This window comes from Ochotona princeps, chromosome 16, assembly GCF_030435755.1.
Source record: "Ochotona princeps isolate mOchPri1 chromosome 16, mOchPri1.hap1, whole genome shotgun sequence".
NCBI lineage: Eukaryota > Metazoa > Chordata > Mammalia > Lagomorpha > Ochotonidae > Ochotona > Ochotona princeps.
The window spans coordinates 57,177,110-57,196,694 of record NC_080847.1 but is presented as its reverse complement, the minus strand read 5'-3'; the positions used below and the strand labels follow the sequence as shown (position 1 = coordinate 57,196,694).

The 19,585-nt window shown below is 45.1% G+C and overlaps 1 protein-coding gene across 3 annotated transcripts; it reads left to right on the top strand.

The window, feature by feature from the left end:
• The first annotated feature begins 229 nt into the window (after positions 1-229).
• ZNF583 (zinc finger protein 583) lies at positions 230-13,564 on the top strand. 3 transcript variants are annotated; one of them, XM_058674876.1, is made up of 5 exons: positions 230-412; positions 1,150-1,206; positions 4,399-4,525; positions 4,827-4,922; positions 11,453-13,564. In XM_058674876.1, the coding sequence occupies exons 1-5, from the start codon at positions 251-253 to the stop codon at positions 12,922-12,924; spliced, it is 1,914 nt and encodes a 637-aa protein (XP_058530859.1). In that variant the 5' UTR covers positions 230-250; the 3' UTR covers positions 12,925-13,564. The 3 variants fall into 3 exon arrangements, with proteins under 3 accessions (XP_058530859.1, XP_058530860.1, XP_058530861.1); XM_058674877.1 differs by having other exon boundaries at positions 4,830-4,922; positions 11,453-13,563; XM_058674878.1 differs by having other exon boundaries at positions 280-412; positions 1,131-1,206.
• Positions 13,565-19,585: the final 6,021 nt, after the last annotated feature.

The window sequence follows — 19,585 nt, the reverse complement described above, 5'->3', positions numbered from 1 at the left end:
GCTCCACAGGGTAGACACTTTGCCCGTTCGTTCACTGTGGCGTCCCCAGAGTCTAGAACAGAACCTGACACCCGGAATGCGCTCAAGGAGCAGCCGACTGACGACAGGGACACGCGGGAAGGCTGCCCCGCGGACGGGCGGGCTGGACTCCCGCCTCTGCGCACGCGCACCCCCGTCGCTGAGGGCACCGGAGGTCCTGGCAGGCGTCCATGGCTGGCGGCGCGCGGGCGGGAGAGCTCGCCGTCCCAGCATGCGCCGCGCCGCGGACTCCATTTCCCAGCGGCCCCCGCGGCCGGCCCCGGCTGCCCGTCCGGCGCCACGGCACCTTTGTGAGCGCTGCCGGCGGCCGGCGATCGAGCCCCGGCCCCGGGCCGAGCCCCCGCGCGTCCTGTCCATCTGGAGGGAGAAGTCGGTGAGGCGTGCGGGGGTCCCGCCGGGAACCGGCACAGGGCGAGGCCGTGCCGCCGGCCTGTGCCCTGCGTGGGATGTGTGTGACCTTGTGTCGTGAGGGCGTGTGTGGCTGTGACACAGCGCGATCGTGCGAGGCGCGGGGGAGGCGGCCGCGGCGTGACAGCGTGGGAGCCGGTCGTGACTGCAGGCCCCGGGGCCGGCGTGTGACGGCAGCAGCCCAGCGGGGTCAGGGTGCGGACGGGCAGCTGGACGCCTGCGTGACAGGGCAGAGCTCCATGCTCTGGCCGGGGCTCCGACCCCGGCCTCGGGCGCCGCCTCTCAGTGCGGGCCGGACCGCAGAGCCGAGACCGGCGGTGCTGAGCACGGCTCCCGGCCAGCTCGGTTCTCCTTCTGGGGGAACGGACAGGTCCAGGGACTCTCGGGAGCCTCTCCTGAGCCAGACCCGGCCGGTGTCCCGCCTGCTTTGTGTAAAGATCGCTGCCATCCCGTGTCCGCACAAAGGGTGGGGACCTATTTCCTGTCAACACCAACGCTGGTGAGAGGACTAGGCAGCTGCATAATTTACGTCTGCATTGCTCATTCGGTGACACGGACAGGCTCTTCCCGGTGGGCAGAGCGAGGGAAAGCGGGGAGAGGAGGCCTTCGAGGCCGCCGAGGCTGGCAGCGCCAAGGAAGGCCTGGCATTTGCGGGTTGGTTTCCTTTCCCGCCTGTTTCTCAGGACACTTCCCTTCTGCCAGAGAGGAGCCCGAAGGACAGAACTGCCACAAATTCTTAGTCTTCAAGCCATGTCCAAGGTAAGCAAGCATTCTCCCCGGGGGGCCGTCTCACTTTTCAGCTTCTAGGAACATCTTGCTTTCCTCCCGGGTGCTCCGCGTACCACGGGCCAGTTCCCGGGGACAATGCTGGGCATGGCTCCCACCCAGCAACGGGACGTCCTGCAAAGTCCGCTGAGCTTCCTTTCAGCATTGTCATCTTCACTCAACAAACAGTTCAGCATCTTGTATGGGCTCAGTGTTTTCTCTGACAAATATGTGCTCCTTTGGGAGACAGGAAAGGCTTCACTATGGGGACTTAATTCATTGTGGGTAAAATTTGTATTCAGCTGTGGCTGCTGGCAAGAGCCATTTCCAGAGATCTGGATTTGAAAGGAAGACAAAAAGGGAGGGCTCTGTAGTTGTCTCTCTCTAAGATTTATTTATTTTGAAAGAGAACAAGAAAGAGAAACGTTGACACAGCTCTTGCACCTGCTGATTCATCCCCCACGTGGCTGCAATGGCCAGTGCTGCACAAGCCCAAAGCCAGGAGCCAGGAGCGTCTTTGGGGTTTCTCAGGTGGGTGGTAGGGGTCCAGGTACTTGGGGCATTATCTGCCGCTTTCCCAGGTATGTTAGCACACAGCTGAATGAGAAGTGGAACGGCCAGGATGTGAACCACACGTGTATGGGATACCGGCTTCTAGGCAGCAGCTGTACATGCAATGCCGCATCGCAGTCCTCCTTACTGAGCAGAGTTCGTCATAAGACGCAGAGTCTTTTGCTCAGCAGGATTCTGGGCAATGAGATGTACTGAGGGCCGAACCCTGCAGTGTGAGTCAGCCAGGGCAGGAGTCTCTCCAGGTACTGTACAGGCTTTGATGAGTCAGTCTGCAGCAGACTGGTGAGCTTCCATTTCAGGGACATTCTGAAGCAGCAGCAGACTAGAGCTGTGACATTCTAGGTTGTCCAAATAAGATTACTGGGATAATAGGGAACAACAGGACACATTTTGCAAAAGGAGAGTAATGGGGGAGCACAAAACATCCAAAATTATGTGGAATAGGAGCCAGAAGAAATGCAAATATGAGAATTCCATAAGAATGGAAAATATTCATATGGTACCAAGTACTGTCATAGGGGCCAGTGCTGTGGCCTACCATGGATGGTACCAAGTACTGTCATAGGGGCCAGTGCTGCGGCCTACCATGGATGGTACCAAGTACTGTCATAGGGGCCAGTGATGCCAGCATCTCATAGGGGCACCAGTTCATGTCTTGGTTTTCCACTTCTGATCCAGCTCCCAACTAATGGCCCATGTGTTTGGACCCCTGCTCTCCATGTGGGAAACTCGGATGAAGCTCTTGGCTCCTGCTTCAGCCTGGTCCAGTGCTGGCTGTGGTGGCAATCTGGGGAGTGAATCAGCAGACGAGAGGCCTCTATCTGTCTGTCTATCTCTATTCCTCTCTGTAAGTCTTTTTTTTAAACTATTGTGGTAATTTTGTCTTCATAGAATTTGTTATACTACTTTGCTTATTTTATGATAAGGTACTGATACTACATCAGGGGGAAAGGGGTGGATTATTCATTTAGAAAATACAGTTCTTTTCACACTTAGAGATTAAATACATGCTATGGATTACATACAAAACATAAACCCATAACACACTTGAAGGAGCTGGGAGTGTCAGAGGCCAAGAGGCTTATCAGGAGCCAAGGACACATGCTGCGATGCTCTGTCTTGGAGTCCCAATGCCCCCTCTCCTTCACGTCTCCCTCTGGCTGGAAGTTATGGAAGAAGGCTCTCTCCTCCTCTCTCCGTTTTTTCAGGTTTTAATTAATCTTCCTTTTTGGCTTTCATCAAGTTTAATTAACATAGGAAAACCAACCCTAGAGACTTTTAGTTTCACCCAAGACAGTGATTAACAAAAGCCTGCACATTCCAACTTGTCTAAGGAGTGCTCTGACATGGCTTCTTGGGATAGCAAAGTCAGTGTTCGTCCTGCGTCATCCTGCAAGTGTGGGTGATGGCCGCAGTGTCGTTTAATAAGATCATTTCTCCATTAAGCGTCTTCTCATTGTTTGATCAGTTATGACACAAACTGCTCGATAAAATACAGAGAAAGGCTGTAAAGAAGGAAGTACGCAGCAAACAGCCAGAGCAGCTCCGCCCAGTGCATCCTCCCGCGGTGGCCGCAGATGGAAACAGCGTGTAGTTGCACTGTCCCGAACAATAGCCACTCGCCACGTGGATGTGCTAGCCTGACTGAAGTTTCTCCCTCATTTGGAATGGAATTGAGTGCCTTTCCTGTAAGCCTGTAAAGCCACTGAAGCGTTCCACCTTCAGAGCTGACTCCTGCTTCCGCCCTTGCCCGAAGGCCTAACTCACTACACCTCAGACTCTGTTGCTTTCACGAGTGTTCAGAGATGGTGGTTCAGCTAATTGCAACAGCTCGTGCATGTGATCGGCCCCTTAGAGGGACACTCTCAACTTTTAAAATATTTGCTTATTTCTTTGAAAGGTAGTTAGAGATCTCCCATCTGCTGGTTCATTCCCCACATGCCCACAGCACTCGGAGACGGGCCAAGATGAAGCCAGGAAACAAATTTGGGTCTCCCACACAGGTGGCAGGGACCAAACCATTCCGTCCTGTGCTGCCTTCTACGGTGTACATGAAACCCGAAACTAGAACCAGGAGTGCAATCAACTCAAATGCGGGCATCCCAAGGATTTGGTCAACTATTAGACCAAATACTTGCCCTGCCGCCTCAGGTTTTTTTCTGCATGAATCAGGTACCAGCTATTCGCACATTGACTCATTTTTCATAAAAAGTGTTTTGCCTAAGATCACAAATTCCTTTGACTATCTCTTCAGTAGGAGGAGTGTGCAAGAGTCACGTAAGAGGAGGGGTGACAGCAGGGGTCTGTCGTTGACGTTGACTGTTGTGGCATATAATATGGAACTTGCTCACTATTTCTATTACATACACACTTAAATTTGGAAAATCAATATTATAAGCGTCATATTTACATATAACCTTTTGAATCTCATCAGAACATTGACCACTCTCTGTACAGGGTTTGGAAAACACCAGTGTAGACAGCTTACATCTTCTCAGATTTAACTAAGGTGCGACGAGATGCTGTACCCCATGAGTACTTCTCTCCAAAGTGCAGAGACCTGTGCGAGTGTGTGCATGTTAGGTGAGCGACAGTGTGCTGCTGTGCTTTCAGGATCTGGTGACATTCGGGGACGTGGCTGTAAACTTCACTCAGGAGGAATGGGGCTGGTTGAAGCCTGCTCAGAAGAACCTGTACAGGAAAGTGATGCTGGAGAACTACAGGAGCCTGGCGTCCCTGGGTGAGTGAGAGCCCGGCGTCCCCGGGTGAGGGAGGGCCCGGTACTCTGCACACGGAGCGTTGCTCAGCGCACCGTCTGGGGAACTTGGGCCAGGCTTGACCACAATTTCTCTTTCTTGTGGTCCCCACATAGGTTGAAATGTATCAACCTCACAAGCTTCATCAGACTCTGTGTACAGCGTCATTTCTGTTCTCAGCACACTTACCTCTCCAACTTCCTTTTGCAATACCTCACTTTCCTAATGACCGAAGATTTTTCTAGATTTTCATGCACGGCTCGTTCTCCCTTTATTTCTCGTAAGCAGGCGTTTCTGCTAAGCCAGATGTGATCTCCCTGTTGGAGCAAGGGAAAGAGCCCTGGACGGCGCAGGAGGAGGGAGCTGCAGGTCCATGCCCTGGTGAGTGCAAGTGAGCTACTTCCGCGGAAGGTTCAGGTATTTGGAAAGGTGCCAGCTGAGGGCCTGCACCTCCGGGCAGATTTACTAAAAGCTCAAAGCCTAAGAAGAAACTCGGAGCTAATTCCAGCATGAATTCCTGTATTCTCATAGGTTACATCTTCTCTGATAACCCGTTTTCTTGTCCTGTGGTCCAAACACCGCAACATCTCCTTTGCCTTATTTGTTACCTTTGCATAAGTTGCTTTGTTCATTGTTTTAAATGCAGCCTTTTTTCCCTCCTCTCATTCCTTTTAGATTGAAAGATTATTTATTCACCTTTACCAAGATGATTCTGAGATTTATAAACTATAAAAGAAAAAAGGGCATTTCTAGTTTTATTTCCAGGATCGGGTAACTGGAAGGTGACAGCAATTAATAGAAACAACCAGAAAAAAGAACAGAGCGGTCGGAGGAGGATGTCAGATTTGCTGTGAAGTATGAGAGGGCTTGGTGGTTGTTTCTTTTTTGCTTTTTGCTTTTCTGAGAGATTATCTTTATGAGAAGGGAAGGTTTCCAAGTGAAGAAATGCAGTATGCAATCACATTGGGAGAGGCTCAGAAAAAAACCTGTGCTTCCAGAATATCAGTGTGAGTGAATGAGACCATCTGTCCTGAGTGTGAGAGAGAGCCTGGCGCTTACGTCTTGTGGAGGAGCAGGCCCTTGAAACATTCTCAGAGTTCTCTACAGTTGATGTCTTTGCGTTGAACTTTATATCTTTTCCTAGGGAATTATCCGATTGGTTATCATATTTCTATGAATTTGTTCAAAGTAATCTATATTTTTATTTACTTTCTATCTAAAATGGTAACCAATTTCAACTTCCTATTTAGTATAATTCTGTTTCAAAACATTTTTATTAGGTTGATTCTCAAAAATAAGTGTTAATCAATTAAGGCTTACCTTATGGATTTATCAATATTTTTACTCTCTTCCAATTCTATATTTTTTTGCTTTTCTCTTACTAGTTATTCCAATTTTATTTAACTCACAATGTTGCTGAAATGAAAGTTAAATATATTCATTTCATCCTCTCCTATTAAGTAATTAAATTATTAAGGGTTATTAATTTTCCTCTAAGTTTATTGAACTGTCTGCCAGAGATTCTGATATGCAGTATCTTTCTTGTTGCTCTGTACTTGCGTTGTTGTTGTTTTTAAGATTTATTTATTTATTTCTTACTGAAAAGGCAGATTTACAGAGAGAAAGATCTTCCAGCTGCCAGTGGTTCTCCCCAAGTGGCCGCAACGGCCAGAGCTGAGCTCAATCTGAAGCCAGGAGCCAGGAGCTTCTTCCGGGTCTCCCTGAGGGTGCAGGGTCCCAACGTTTTGGGCGTTAACCACTGCTTTCCTAGGCCACAATCAGGAAGCTGGATAAACTATATCCACCTAACTTATATAATTTGATGAGTTTTGACAGTGGCATATACCCTTGAAATCATCAGTCAAGGACACAGCATTTCTGTTGGAACACAGCATTGCCTGTGTATTTACCATCCATCCTGTCCACCTCCGAAGACCAATCCAAACACCAATCCAGACACCAGTCCAAACACCAATCCAAACACCAACCCAAACACCAGTCCAAACACCAATCCAAACACCAACCCAAACACCAATCCAAACACCAATCCAAACACTAATCCAAACACTAACCCAAACACCAATCCAAACACCAGTCCAAACACCAGTCCAAACACCAATCCAATCCACATCATCTCAGATTACTTCCCATTGAAACTAAATGAAAACATGTCTATTTTGTTATGTTTGGTTTATTCCACTTAGCACAATTATTTTAAAATACATCTGCATTACTGCGTGTATAAATAGATTATTTCTTCTATTGCCAAGGTATATTCTGTTAAATAGTATCCATTCACAACAAAATGCTTTGTGTGCCTACTTACCTGCTGATGGACACTCAGGTTATTTCCAATTTGGGGCTATTATAAATGAAATCGCTATGAAGTTAGCCTGTATAAGATCGTGTGTGAGCAAATATATTTATTTATTTTGGGTGAATAACTAAGAGTGCAAAACCAGTCACATGCTTGGCATATTCTTAATTTTGTAAGAAACTGTCAGGTAGGGCTGGTGCAATGCGTACTGAGCTGCTCCTCCATCTATAGCTTTTGGGTCCCAGATGGCGCCAGTTCTAGTCCCGGCTCCCACCTTCTGACCCAGCTCCCTGCCTGTGGCCTGGGAAAGCAGTGGAAAATGGCTCAAGTCCTTGGGCCCCTGCACCCCCATGGGAGACCCAGCAGAAGCTCCTGGTTCTGGCTTTGGATCAGCTCAACTCCAGCTACTGCAGCCATCTGGAAAGTGAACCAGCGGACAGAAGATCTTTCTCTCTGCCTCTCCTCTCTGTAAATCTGCCTTTCAAATAAAAACCAATCAATCTTCTTTTTAAAAATTAGTTTTTTAAAAAAGAGAAAAAACTGTCCGTTTTCCAGAGGGATTGTAGCATATATTCATTCTCTCAAGCAGTATAGAGGATTCCAGTTGCTTCCACACCTCCACCAAATCTTAGTATTATCAGCAGTGTTGCTGACTTTAGTCATTCTAATAGCTGTGTTGCGTATCTAGGATGCCTAATAATGCCGAACATCTTAAACATATTGTCATGCACATATTGCTCATAAAGTTCACCTCTTTTGTTACAGTTTTATTGGACTGGTCATCTTCTAACTCTTGAATTGCTGAGAGTTGTGTATATATAGCCTTTCTAAAATTATTTACTTATTTAAAGGAGGCAGAGATGTCCCAAGTGGCAACAGTAGGACTAGGGCAGCCCCAAAGAGCTGGTCTCCATCTGTGTCCCTGTGCGCGCCAGGGACCCACCTACCGGAGTCATCTCTGCCTCTCACAGTGCAGGTGAGCAGGAAGCACACACTGAGACTAGCTGAGGGCTCGAACCAGCCTCTGACATAAGAGATGTGCTGGACCGACTACACCAAATGCTCTCCCATACCCGTGTACAGCCTGTTACTTGTTATTTATAATTATTGGGATATATGTAGGCCAACTGTGGCTTGCCTATTTGTTTTTACACTAGTCTCTTTAGTAGTGCCAAAGCTTCCCTTTTTAAAATTTTTCTTTAATTTTAGATTTTTGATAATATTTACATAGTTGATCAGGGTGAGAAGGATCAGGGTTAGGGAAAAGTGGGAGTGACCATTGTTTCCAAATTTTCTGTTTCTTCCTGTTTTTGGAGAAAGGGGTAGATAAGGGCAGAAACCATACCCAGCCTCCCAACCACACCAGTACCCACGGAAGGAGAACGGCCACCGGACATCAACCCAGGGTCCCAATGTGGGGCATGCTCCAAGAGTTCTGTCCAAGTGGTTTGGACAGTTCTGAAATACTATCCATCTCACCGATCCAAGGATGAGGAAACCTTCCAATGTCCATGGCTGACATAGTCAACCTTAGAGTCTCCATTCGCCCAGATTTTTGGCTGGGGTAGTTCTCCAACTTGCTCTGTTCTCCCTCCTCTGCAGGCCCCAATGGGCTGTGATATCCTCCAAGTGCATCAGGGCCTGCCATCCACTGCTTCATCTTCCACTGAGGGGGACCTGTTCTCACACACGGGACCAAGGACCTGGGCCCTGCTGAACCCCCTATCCCCTACTGCCAGGCAGGCCCAGGGACCCAAGTCCGGTGACCCAGACCCCACAGGACACCCCACCCTGGGTTCATGGATCCAGCACCCCACTGCCCCCAGACTGGCATAAAGCTTCCCATTTTAAATAAGATTTGTTTGTTTATCTGAAAGGCAGAGGAGCTACAGAGAAGCAGGGAGGGAGAGAGGAAGGGAGTAGAGAGAGAGGGAGAGAGAGAGAGAGAAAGGTCTTCTATCTATTGGCTCACTCCCCAAATGGCCAAAAGGCCCAGAAATCCCCTCCAGGTTTCCGATGGGGTGACAGAGGCCCACGTACCTGAGCCACCTTCTGCTGCCTTCGCAGGTGCACTGGCCTGGAGGTGTATCCAAAGCTCCCTGACAAGGTTGCAGCTGGCTCTCCCACATGGGATGCTGGCATCACCAGTGGCTGCATAGCCCACTATGCCACAACTGAAATTTTAAAGCTTTTTAAAATCCAATTTATTAGTTTGTTTTGATGGGAGTATCTGATTTCTCTATATAGGACATTCTTGTTCCTGACAGGTCACAAAAATTTTAGGAGTTAAGCATTTTTGGCTTTTACACATGGGTTTGTGACTCATTTTGGGCTAGTCTGTGTGTCTTAGCGTGGGAGCAGCTTCAGTCATTTTCATCCGTATACATGCGTGTCTGCACTGACGGTCCTTCCCTTGCCTTTGGAGAGCTTTCCTTCCTTATCGTATCGCCTTGGTGACTGTGCTGGAATTTAGTTGACTACATTTGCCTGAGTTTAGTTATAGACTGTTCTGTCCCAATGACCCCCTGTCCAGTTTTTATCACTACCAAAGTCTTGTTTTTTTAAAAGATTCATTTTTATTGGAAAGACAGATATACAGAGAGGAAGAGAGACAGAGAGGAAGATTTTCTATCCAATGATTCACTGCCCAAGTGGCCACAATGGCCGGAGCTGAGCCGATCTGAAGCCAGGAGCCAGGAACCTCCTCCAGGTCTCCCATGTGGGTGCAGGGTCCCAAAGCTTTGGGCCGTCCTCGACTGCTTTCCCAGGCCACAAGCAGGGAGCTGGATGGGAAGTGGAGCTGCCAGGATTAGAACCGGTGCCCATATGGATCCCAGCACATGCAAGGTGAGGACTTTAGCTGCTAGGCAACTGCTGCCGGCCTCTCCCAAAGTCTTGATCCCAATAGCTTTATCATAAAAAGACAGGGCAATTTGTAAAACTGGTTTTACTATTTCATATACAGATAGATATGAAATATGCATTTCATACACATCAGAAGAATTTCTACTCAAAATGGCTTGGATTTTGGTTGGGATTATGGGGAAACTAACATCTTGGTACTGTTGAGTCTTTTTTTTTTTTTTTTTTTTTTTTAAAGATTTATTTTATTTTTATTACAAAGTCAGATATACTGAGAGGAGGAGAGACAGAGAGGAAGTGGAGCTGCTGGGATTAGAACCAGCAGCCATATGGGATCAAGGCGAGGACCTTAGCCACTAGGCCACGCCACCAAGCCCACTGTTGAGTCTTCTAAGGGGATGATTTATATTAAGCCATTTATAACAGTATAATATAATTTCTGTTAAGAATATTTTTATAAATTACCAATACAGTGAACTTAGACGTCTTTAAAACATTTTTTCCTGTCTTTGTTGGTATTTTGAATGGGAGTTAAAATTTTGTTTTTCCAATAGCTTTCTGCTAGTATGCAAAAATATAAATTCTTATATTAATTTTATATATTACCGCCTTCTAGATTCATATAGTGGGTTTTTAGAGATTTATTTACTTGAAAGAAGAATTACAGAGATAGAGGAAGAGACAGAAAGAGAGGGAGAGAGAGCAAAAAAATCTTCCATCTGTTACTTCACTCACCAAATGGCCACAGTAGCCAGGACTTGGCTAAGCTGAAGCCAGAATCCCGGAAATCCATCCAGGTCTCCCATGTGGGTAGCAGGGATCCAGGCACATGGGCCATCTTCCTCTGCTTTCCCAGGCACATTAGCAGGTAGCAAGATCAGAAATGGAGTAGACTGCATTTGAACCAGTGCTCTTATTGGGCGCCAGCACTGCCAAGCCATGGCTTAACCTGGCTCAGCCCTGACCACTGTGGCTATCTGCAGAGTGAGCATGCAGATAGAAGATCTCTCTGCCTATTCCTAATCCTGACTTTCAAGCAAAAAAACATGAATCTTAAAAAAAAAAAATTAGAAGATGAGAGAATACTAGATTGTGTCTTTTGTAAAATCATGACAAAAATTTTCCTATCATAAATGTGTTAACCACAGTGGCAAGTCTTAGCCAAAAAATGATGTGATCTAATTTAGGAATGAAAAGGAAATTGAGATTAAAATCCTGTGTAAAGTTAATAAAGAAAGCAACTTGATATAAAATTATTTTTTAAAAAGGCAAACCAACTTCTGGAATTTTGGCAAGACTTTTTCTAACTGTGAAAGTTTAACCATAGAGATTGATAGGCACCCCAAGGCCATGTGGTGTGTCTTTAGATATAGATTTCTAATGGAGATTTTTAAATTACTGACATTTTAACATTTATGAAGATAATAATAAGCTTGAATGCAGGAAACTTGCAGCAAAGAAGGAAAGATGTTGAATATTGTTATATTAATTTAAATATAAGGTAATCATTGTGATGAGAGATCACCACACTGTTTTCTTATATTTGCCTTACTGGATGTACATTATTTCCTCAACTGCCTTGCGTTCTCATTAGTTGTAACTTCAGACTTCTTAGATTGCATTAAGAGCAATTAAATCCATGAGCCTCATATGGGTTTTACTCCTTTTCTTTTTAGAAGTTTATTTTATTATAATTAATAAATGCAAAAGTTGTATTTTTGGTGTCTTTCAGATTGGGAGTATATGTTTAAAAGCAGTGAATTTTCATCAAATCAAGATACTTTTGAAGACTCATCAAGACTAATGGCAATGGGAGGAAGCCACCTTATTCATAACCTCGACTGCTGCAGTTTGACAGAAGGCTGTGGAAGTGAAGGCTGGCGCCTGAAACAGTCGGGGAGTCAGGAGGCACAGTCGAGCCAACTGGCCACCGCTGATAAAGAAATCCTCTCGGAAGATCAAAGTAATAAGTGTAGTAAAGCTTGGCAGACATGCCTTCAAGGTGCAATGCTGGACACACAACAGTGCTTTCCCACCCAGGAAGACGCACATGAGCATGTGCCACGAAAGAGAACTAACCGGACAAAACCTGCTGAAATGAAACACAAGAAAGTGTATGTAGAGAAGAAACTTCTGAAATGCAATGAATGTGAGAAAGTCTTCAATCAGAGTTCATCCCTCACTCTTCATCAGAGAATCCACACTGGAGAGAAACCCTATGCATGTGTTGAATGTGGGAAAACCTTCAGCCAGAGTGCAAACCTAGCTCAACATAAAAGAATACACACTGGGGAGAAACCTTATCAGTGTAAAGAATGCAGGAAAGCCTTCAGCCAGAATGCACACCTTGCTCAGCACCAGAGAGTGCACACCGGAGAGAAACCTTATCAGTGTAAGGAATGTAAAAAAGCCTTCAGCCAAATTGCACACCTGACTCAACACCAGAGGGTTCACACCGGAGAGAAACCTTTTGAATGTATTGAATGTGGAAAAGCCTTTAGTAATGGTTCATTTCTAGCTCAACATCAGAGGATTCACACAGGGGAGAAACCTTATGTATGTCATGTGTGTGCAAAAGCCTTTAGCCACCGTGGCTATCTAATTGTACACCAGAGAATTCATACTGGAGAGAGACCCTACGAATGTAAGGAATGCAGGAAAGCCTTCAGCCAATATGCACATCTTGCACAACATCAGAGGGTTCACACTGGAGAGAAACCTTATGAATGCAAAGTATGTGGCAAAGCCTTCAGCCAGATTGCATACCTTGACCAACACCAGAGGGTTCACACTGGAGAGAAACCCTATGAATGTATTGAATGTGGGAAGGCCTTTAGCAATAGTTCGTCACTTGCACAACACCAGAGAAGTCATACGGGAGAAAAACCCTACATGTGTAAGGAATGTAGAAAAACATTTAGCCAAAATGCAGGCCTTGCTCAGCATCAAAGAATTCATACAGGAGAGAAACCTTACGAGTGTAATGTTTGTGGGAAAGCCTTCAGCTACAGTGGCTCTCTTACACTACACCAGAGAATTCACACTGGAGAGAGACCCTATGAATGTAAGGACTGCAGGAAGTCGTTCAGGCAGCGAGCACACCTGATTCATCACGAGAGGGTTCACACTGTGGAGTCATTCTTGACTCTTCCCTCACCCTCCACATCCAGTCAGTTACCAAGACCTGTAGGCTTCATCTCGTAAACTTGCTCAGAGTGACCTCCTTCAACTCATTTCCACTTCATCATCCTTGTCTGATACAGATTCATTTGATATGGAATCAGGAAGTAACTTTCTACTTGGTCTCTGTGTGAACCACTGTCTGTCAGTTGTCCGCACTGCATCAAACTTTATTTTAAAAGCTAATTTTTTATCACATCATTTCCCCCCTGTCAGGATCCCCCAGTGGCATCTTGTAGCTGATAGGCTGAAGCATACATTCCTCACAGCAGCGAAAAGATCCCCAACTTTCCACAATTACCCTTTGCTTGGACTGTCTTCCAAATCCCTTTTCATGCCAGTATCCATCCTGTTCTCTGGATACATATCCACAATTAAGAACATATTCCAGCATCAATTGGAATTGGTTCTAAAGCTTGCTCTTCCATTTTGCAGTCCTCGAATTTGGGGTGGGGAGCATTTTGTCCTCTGTAAACTTCAATCTTCTTATGGAAATGATAACGGTACTACCTCAAAAGATAGCGGGAGAAGTAAATAATGCATGTAAACTCATCAGAGTGCCTCGCATAAAATAATAAATATTAATGTAAAATAGAAGGATACTGTGTATAAAAAGAAGAGCTGATATCTCAGCCACTCATCGGAATAATAACATCTTAGGGTTGGGAGGGCGTGAGGTGTTTTGTTTTGTCATGACTGATGAGGAACAGCAGTGACTGTTCTACAGGCAGATGACGACATCTGACACAGTGTTGACATTAGGCTCCCTGATACAGGGTCAGATGGTGGCTGTAAGCAGGAACACATTGATACTATATGACTTCATGGGTAGGAAAAACAACCTCATTAGTCATTCAATACTTTTAAAGGGTCAGATTTTCTTTTAGAACAGGCTGAATTAATGAAATGTATTCATCATTTATGTGGTAACAAAGACAAAACAAATTGGAAAACCTAAAAAGATTGGATAGTGAATGAAGAATTTAAAATATAGTGAAACTTCAACCCGCTATCCTAACTCCAGTTGGGTAACCTGTATTAAACCTATGTCATTTCCGTGAGGAGTTTCTGCGATTCCATAACCAGAGAAGAAAGCAGAAGCTTAGGTCTGCGCTCGGAACCTGCTGCTCACGTACATGGCTGACTTGGTATGCACCGGGTTTTAAATGAATACCTTTAGGAAAGTGTGTGTTTTCCAGTTCTCCAATGTTCAAACCATTACCTCTTTCTTTATGGAAATAACAATGTGCTTTAATCTTTATTATTTTTCTGAGTCCCAAAGCCTTTGAGTATGCAATCAATACAGTAATCAACTCATATATGAATACAAAAGAAATAATAAAAGTTTAATGAAGGATGAAATCAGGATTTGAATAAACATTTGACCTTTCTCTGTGGGAAGACTATTACACAGATGTCAGGGCTCATAAATTAACCTGCAGATTCTTCGAACCTAATAAAATCGGAACACTGTGTGCACGTGAACATCCGCATTCAGACACTCAACAGACAAAATATGAGACACTTCACATCAGTGCTTTGATAGTGTTAGGAAGATTGATTCTGTATTATGGAAACAAACCATTCTGTACCTCACGCTGGTTTAGGTAAATGGGGAAAGGAAAAATTATCAGAAGGCACAATTTATAGTTACGGAATGAGATAATCTTAGAATAATAGGAGTTTTGGTCTCCTGTACACAAAGGTTGATAAGCTAACTGCGTAAGGATTTTAGAAAGTTTGTTTTTAATGGCCTAAGACAATAGAAACAGTTAAGACTTGTTTAAACCTCCTAATGGGGGAAATTCTTACAACATTTAACCAGCAAGGGACACAGTCTCATAGTACTTGGACAAATCTATTAGGAAGTGACACCATCTGATTCCCACAGAAGTCGCAGGGGCGACTCCGTAAGGGGCCAAATGCTAAATCTCACTGCGATCACAGGGAAAAGCCCCTGAGGTGCTCATTTTTCCGGTACATTGGTAAATCTGCATAGTGAAAGCAGACAAAAAGAGCCACCTCGTGTGCTGACGGGAGGAAGCAAAAACTGGCGATTTATACAACCCTTCGGGTTGGTTGCTGATGCCAAGACCTCAACTGAGAAACGTTTTCAGTTACAGTTAGCAGCTGGGTGCAGCTCTGCTCCTCCCCAGATCCCATTCACAGGCATGTAAAAGGTACAAAATAGAAATACAAAGGAAGCGGAATTGGTTGATGAGTTAAATGTTGTAAAAGCTAGAAGCAGGAAATGTGCCCATTCATGAAGTATGGCAGAGGAACTGCTTCCCGAATGTCTAGGTGACAGATTTTACGGAAGGCAACTGACTGAAACGACTCCTTGAGAAGTCTGGGCAAACAGTCAGAATGGGTACGTCAGAGAACACAATGACCAATGAATCGGAACTGCTTAACCTCACTTTACCTAGTGCTTAAAAGGTTAACCTTAGAATTAAGCGGAAGCACTGCTTCCCATCCAGCTCCCTGCCTGTGGCCTGGGAAAGCAGTCGAGGACAGCCCGAAGCCTTGGGACCCTGCACCCCCGTGGGAGACCTGGAGGAAGCTCCTGGCTCCTGGCTTCAGATTGGCTCAGCTCCAGTTGTTGTGGCCACTTGGGGAGTGAATCAACGTATGGAAAATCTTCCTCTCTGTCTCTCTTTCTCTCTGTATGTCTGCCTTTCCAATAAAAATAAATCTTGGGCCCGGCGGCGTGGCCTAGCAGCTAAAGTCCTCACCTTAAACGCCCCCGGGATCCCATATGGGCGCCGGTTCTAATCCCGGCAGCTCCACTTCCCATCCAGCTCCCTGCTTGTGGCCTGGGAAAGCAGTCGAGGACGACCCAAGGCTTTGGGACCCTGCACCCGTGTGGGAGACCTGGAAGAGGTTCCTGGTTCCCGGCTTTGCATTGGTGCAGCACCGGCCATTGCGGCTCACTTGGGGAGTGAATCATTGGACGGAAGATCTTCCTCTCTGTCTCTCCTCCTCTATGTATATCTGACTTTGTAATAAAACAAATCTTAAAAAAAAAAATCTTAAAAAAATTAAACATTTAGCATTTGGAGAAGAAACATTCAGCAATGCAATGTTAGATACTGTCAGTGAGGCGCTGAAATGAGCCGTCGTCACTACCACTCTGGAGGCAGTAAGAGTTCTAAAACTAGCCAGTTTTAGAGGGAAATAAACATGAAATAGTGAGAATTTAAATTTCCTTCAGCAATGACAAAATTATGCAAAAGGTTTTTTTTTTAATGGACTGATAAAACTGGTATGTCTTAATAAAAGACTAATTGAAAACCAGAACTGCAGAATATATATACTTTTAAATACATTTCTAATGCATTTATGTAAGTATACAAATGTTCAGAAAAAGAATTTTTTTTAAAGACTTATTTTTTCAGATTTACATAGAGAAGGATATACTGAGAGGAACATCTTCCATCTGCTGGGTCACTCCCCAAGTGGTTGCAACGACCAGAACTGAGCCGACCCAAAGCCAGGAGCCAGGAGCTGCATCCGGGTCTCCCATGCGAGTGTAGCATCCCATTGGGCCATGCTCAACTTTTCCCAGGCCACAAACAGGGAGCTTGAACAGAAGTGGAGCACCCATATGGGAACCCAGTGCATTTAAAGTGAGGACTTCAGCCACTAGGCTACCACGCCGGGCCCAGTTCAGAAAAATTTTGAACACGGTAGTGTTTCTTCTGGAGAGGTAACAGGAAGTGGATGTTGTAGTCAGAGGGATCCTTCATGTATCTATACTGTTTGAGATTTTAACTCCGGCTGGTGCATTGGCTCAACTGACTACTTCTCCAAGGGCCAGCAATCCCTATGGGCACTGCTTCATGTCCCAGCTGCTCCACTTCCCATCCAGCTCCCTGCCTGTGGCCTGGGAAAGCAGTCGAGGACGGCCCAAAGCCTTGGGACCCTGCACCTGTGTGGGAGACCCAGAAACTCCTGGCTTCAGAATGGTTCAGCTGTAGCTGCTGAAGCCAATTGGGGGTGAACCAGCAGACAGAAGATCTTTCTGTGTCCTTTTATCTGCAAATCTGCCTTTCTAATAAAAATACATTCATTTTTAAAAGAAGAAATTCTAACCAAGAATAGTATAATGTGAACTTTAAAAATTTACATATGAAAACAAGTTGAATTTCTGAGAACTAGGCAGCAAGAGTGAAGAGCTGGCTGGCTAAGCAGAGCCCTCTTTTCAGAATTTGGGGAACCTCTCAATGCGGCCTTCTCACGCAAAGATAACGGTAACTTACCCGTTCTGAGAAACAGGCTGGGAGTGAGAGCACCCGAAGGATCCCTCAGCACTTAGCCAGAGTAACAAAGTCCCATCAACGGCTAAAGCCCTCGCCTTGAAAGCCCCGGGATCCCATATGGGCACCGGTTCTAATCCCGACTGCTCCACTTCCCATCCAGCTCCCTGCTTGTGGCCTGGGAAAGCAGTCGAGGACGACCCAAAGCTTTGAGACCCTGCACCCGCGTGGGAGACCCGGAAGAGGTTCCAGGTTCCCGGCTTCGGATCGGTGCGCACCGGCCCGTTGCGGCTCACTTGGGGAGTGAATCATCGGACGGAAGCTCTTCCTCTCTGTCTCTCCCCCTCTGTGTATATCTGGCTGTAATAAAATGAATAAATCTTTAAAAAAAAAAAAAGTCCCATCAACGCCTTACTAAGCAGTGCAATAAGGATCAAAAGATGGTTAAATCCAGTCTAGGGAAAGTTGTAACGGAAGAAAATGAAAAAATCATCTTAGCCTGATATTTCAAGATGTTCTAATTTTTAAAGGGAAGAGGCAGGTAAAGCAGAACAAATTTTCTTAAATTACCAGATCTGAGAGAAAATTAAGGGAGAATTTCAAGTACATAAAAGAAAAATGACAGAAGGTACACGGACATTCAGAAGATCCAACGTCTGCTTTCCAGAAAGAATGGAGATGAAGAAGAATGTATTGAACAGATGACTGAAACACTCTTCAGCCCAAAGGAAGGCATGGATAGTAAGCCTGGACTATAACTCCATGTTGGACATCACGGATTGGGAAAATCACCACAGTAACTGAGAATAACAGAAATACTTCTGTGAAATCTCAGTTGAAGCAGAATATTCTAAAGGTTTCAAGTAGTGTCCAGATCACCTTACCAAAAAAAAAAAAAAGAGCTTCAGTTTTTCTTCCTATAAGTAACATAGGAGAGAATATCAATGAGAGAATATAAAATAGCATCTTCCAACTTATTAAAAGCACTTGAACCTAGATGTCTGCGCCAAGTCAATGATAAAGCCAAATACTAATTTTCAATGTTTACGTCCATATGTCCTTTGTTGAAGCATTAAATGTAATGTCTAGCTAGGAAGACCACAACAGCACAGAAAGCAATCACAATAAATCATCGTGAGGCTAAGAATCCACGAGTCAGTTAGAATTAGCATGAAGGATGGAATGCTTTCATTAAGTAGAATTCATACGAAGCTGGAGTTTTAGCAGTACAGTGGAAACAAAGTTTTGTTCTTTAAAACAGGAAAGACACCTACCTACCGAGAAAACCAGAAAAAAAAAATCCCTACATTTATTGTGGTCCTAATATGAAATGTGACAACTATCTATTTCCTTTTCATTCTCTCATTAAAATTATTTGCAACAGAAATAACAGGAGCCCCGACCTGCTGGTTCATTCTTCAAATGCCTTCAGGGGTGCCGAGTAAACAGGCCGTCAAGCCAGGAGCTGAGAATACAACCCTGTTCTCCCACTTGGCTGGCAAAAATCAGTGCTTCAAGCCACCCACTGCTGCATCTCAGAATCACGACCTACAACTAGAGGTCAAACCCAGGGCCCGGTGTGATGGTCCAGGGGCTAAATCCTTCCCTTGCACGCACTGGAATCCCATATGGGCACCAGTTCATGTCCCAGCTTCCCATCCAGCTCCCTGCTTGCTGCCTGGGAAAGCAGTAGAGGACAGTCCAAGATTTGGGACCCTACACTCAGGTGGTAGACCCAGAGCAACTTCCGGACTTCTGACTTCACATAGGCTCAGCTTTGTGCGTTGCAGCCATGCGGGGAGTGACCCAGCAGATGGAGACCTTTCTGTCTCTCCTCTCTGTAAACCTGCCTTTCCAATAAAAATAAATAAATATATATATATATATAAAAGCCAAACCCAGGTTCTCTGCTGCGGGATGCACAGGGTCTTAACCATCAGGGCAAAGCTCTGCCCCATGAATCTATGTTCAAGTAATATGTTAACATGTAAAAATCTTACGTAATATATTCCCATTTTCTTTACTCTCTTTATGATTCTGTCAAGTATTTTACTTCATATAAGGTATAAGTACAATAAATTTACTCTTTAGTCAGTTATTACTAGATAAGAGAAAAATTATTCTACATTAAACTTTTCCATTTCCAGGTCTACCCACTTCATTGTGTAAAGTATAAGCAACTCTTGTTTTATTTTTACAAGCTTAGGTCTAAGGGCTCCTGGCATGTTCAAGGAGAGGGCCCTAGGCGTTAGGCCACCATGCCGGGCCTGAGAATGTCTCTTTGTTAGGCTGCAATATATTTCCATAAAAAATTTGACAGGTATTTTTCAACACTAAACATGCACTGTCCTTCTATCTGTTTTTCCACATATGATGTGTTCCTCTCCCTCTGGCGTCTTTCAAGATTTTGTTTTCAGAAGTGTGAC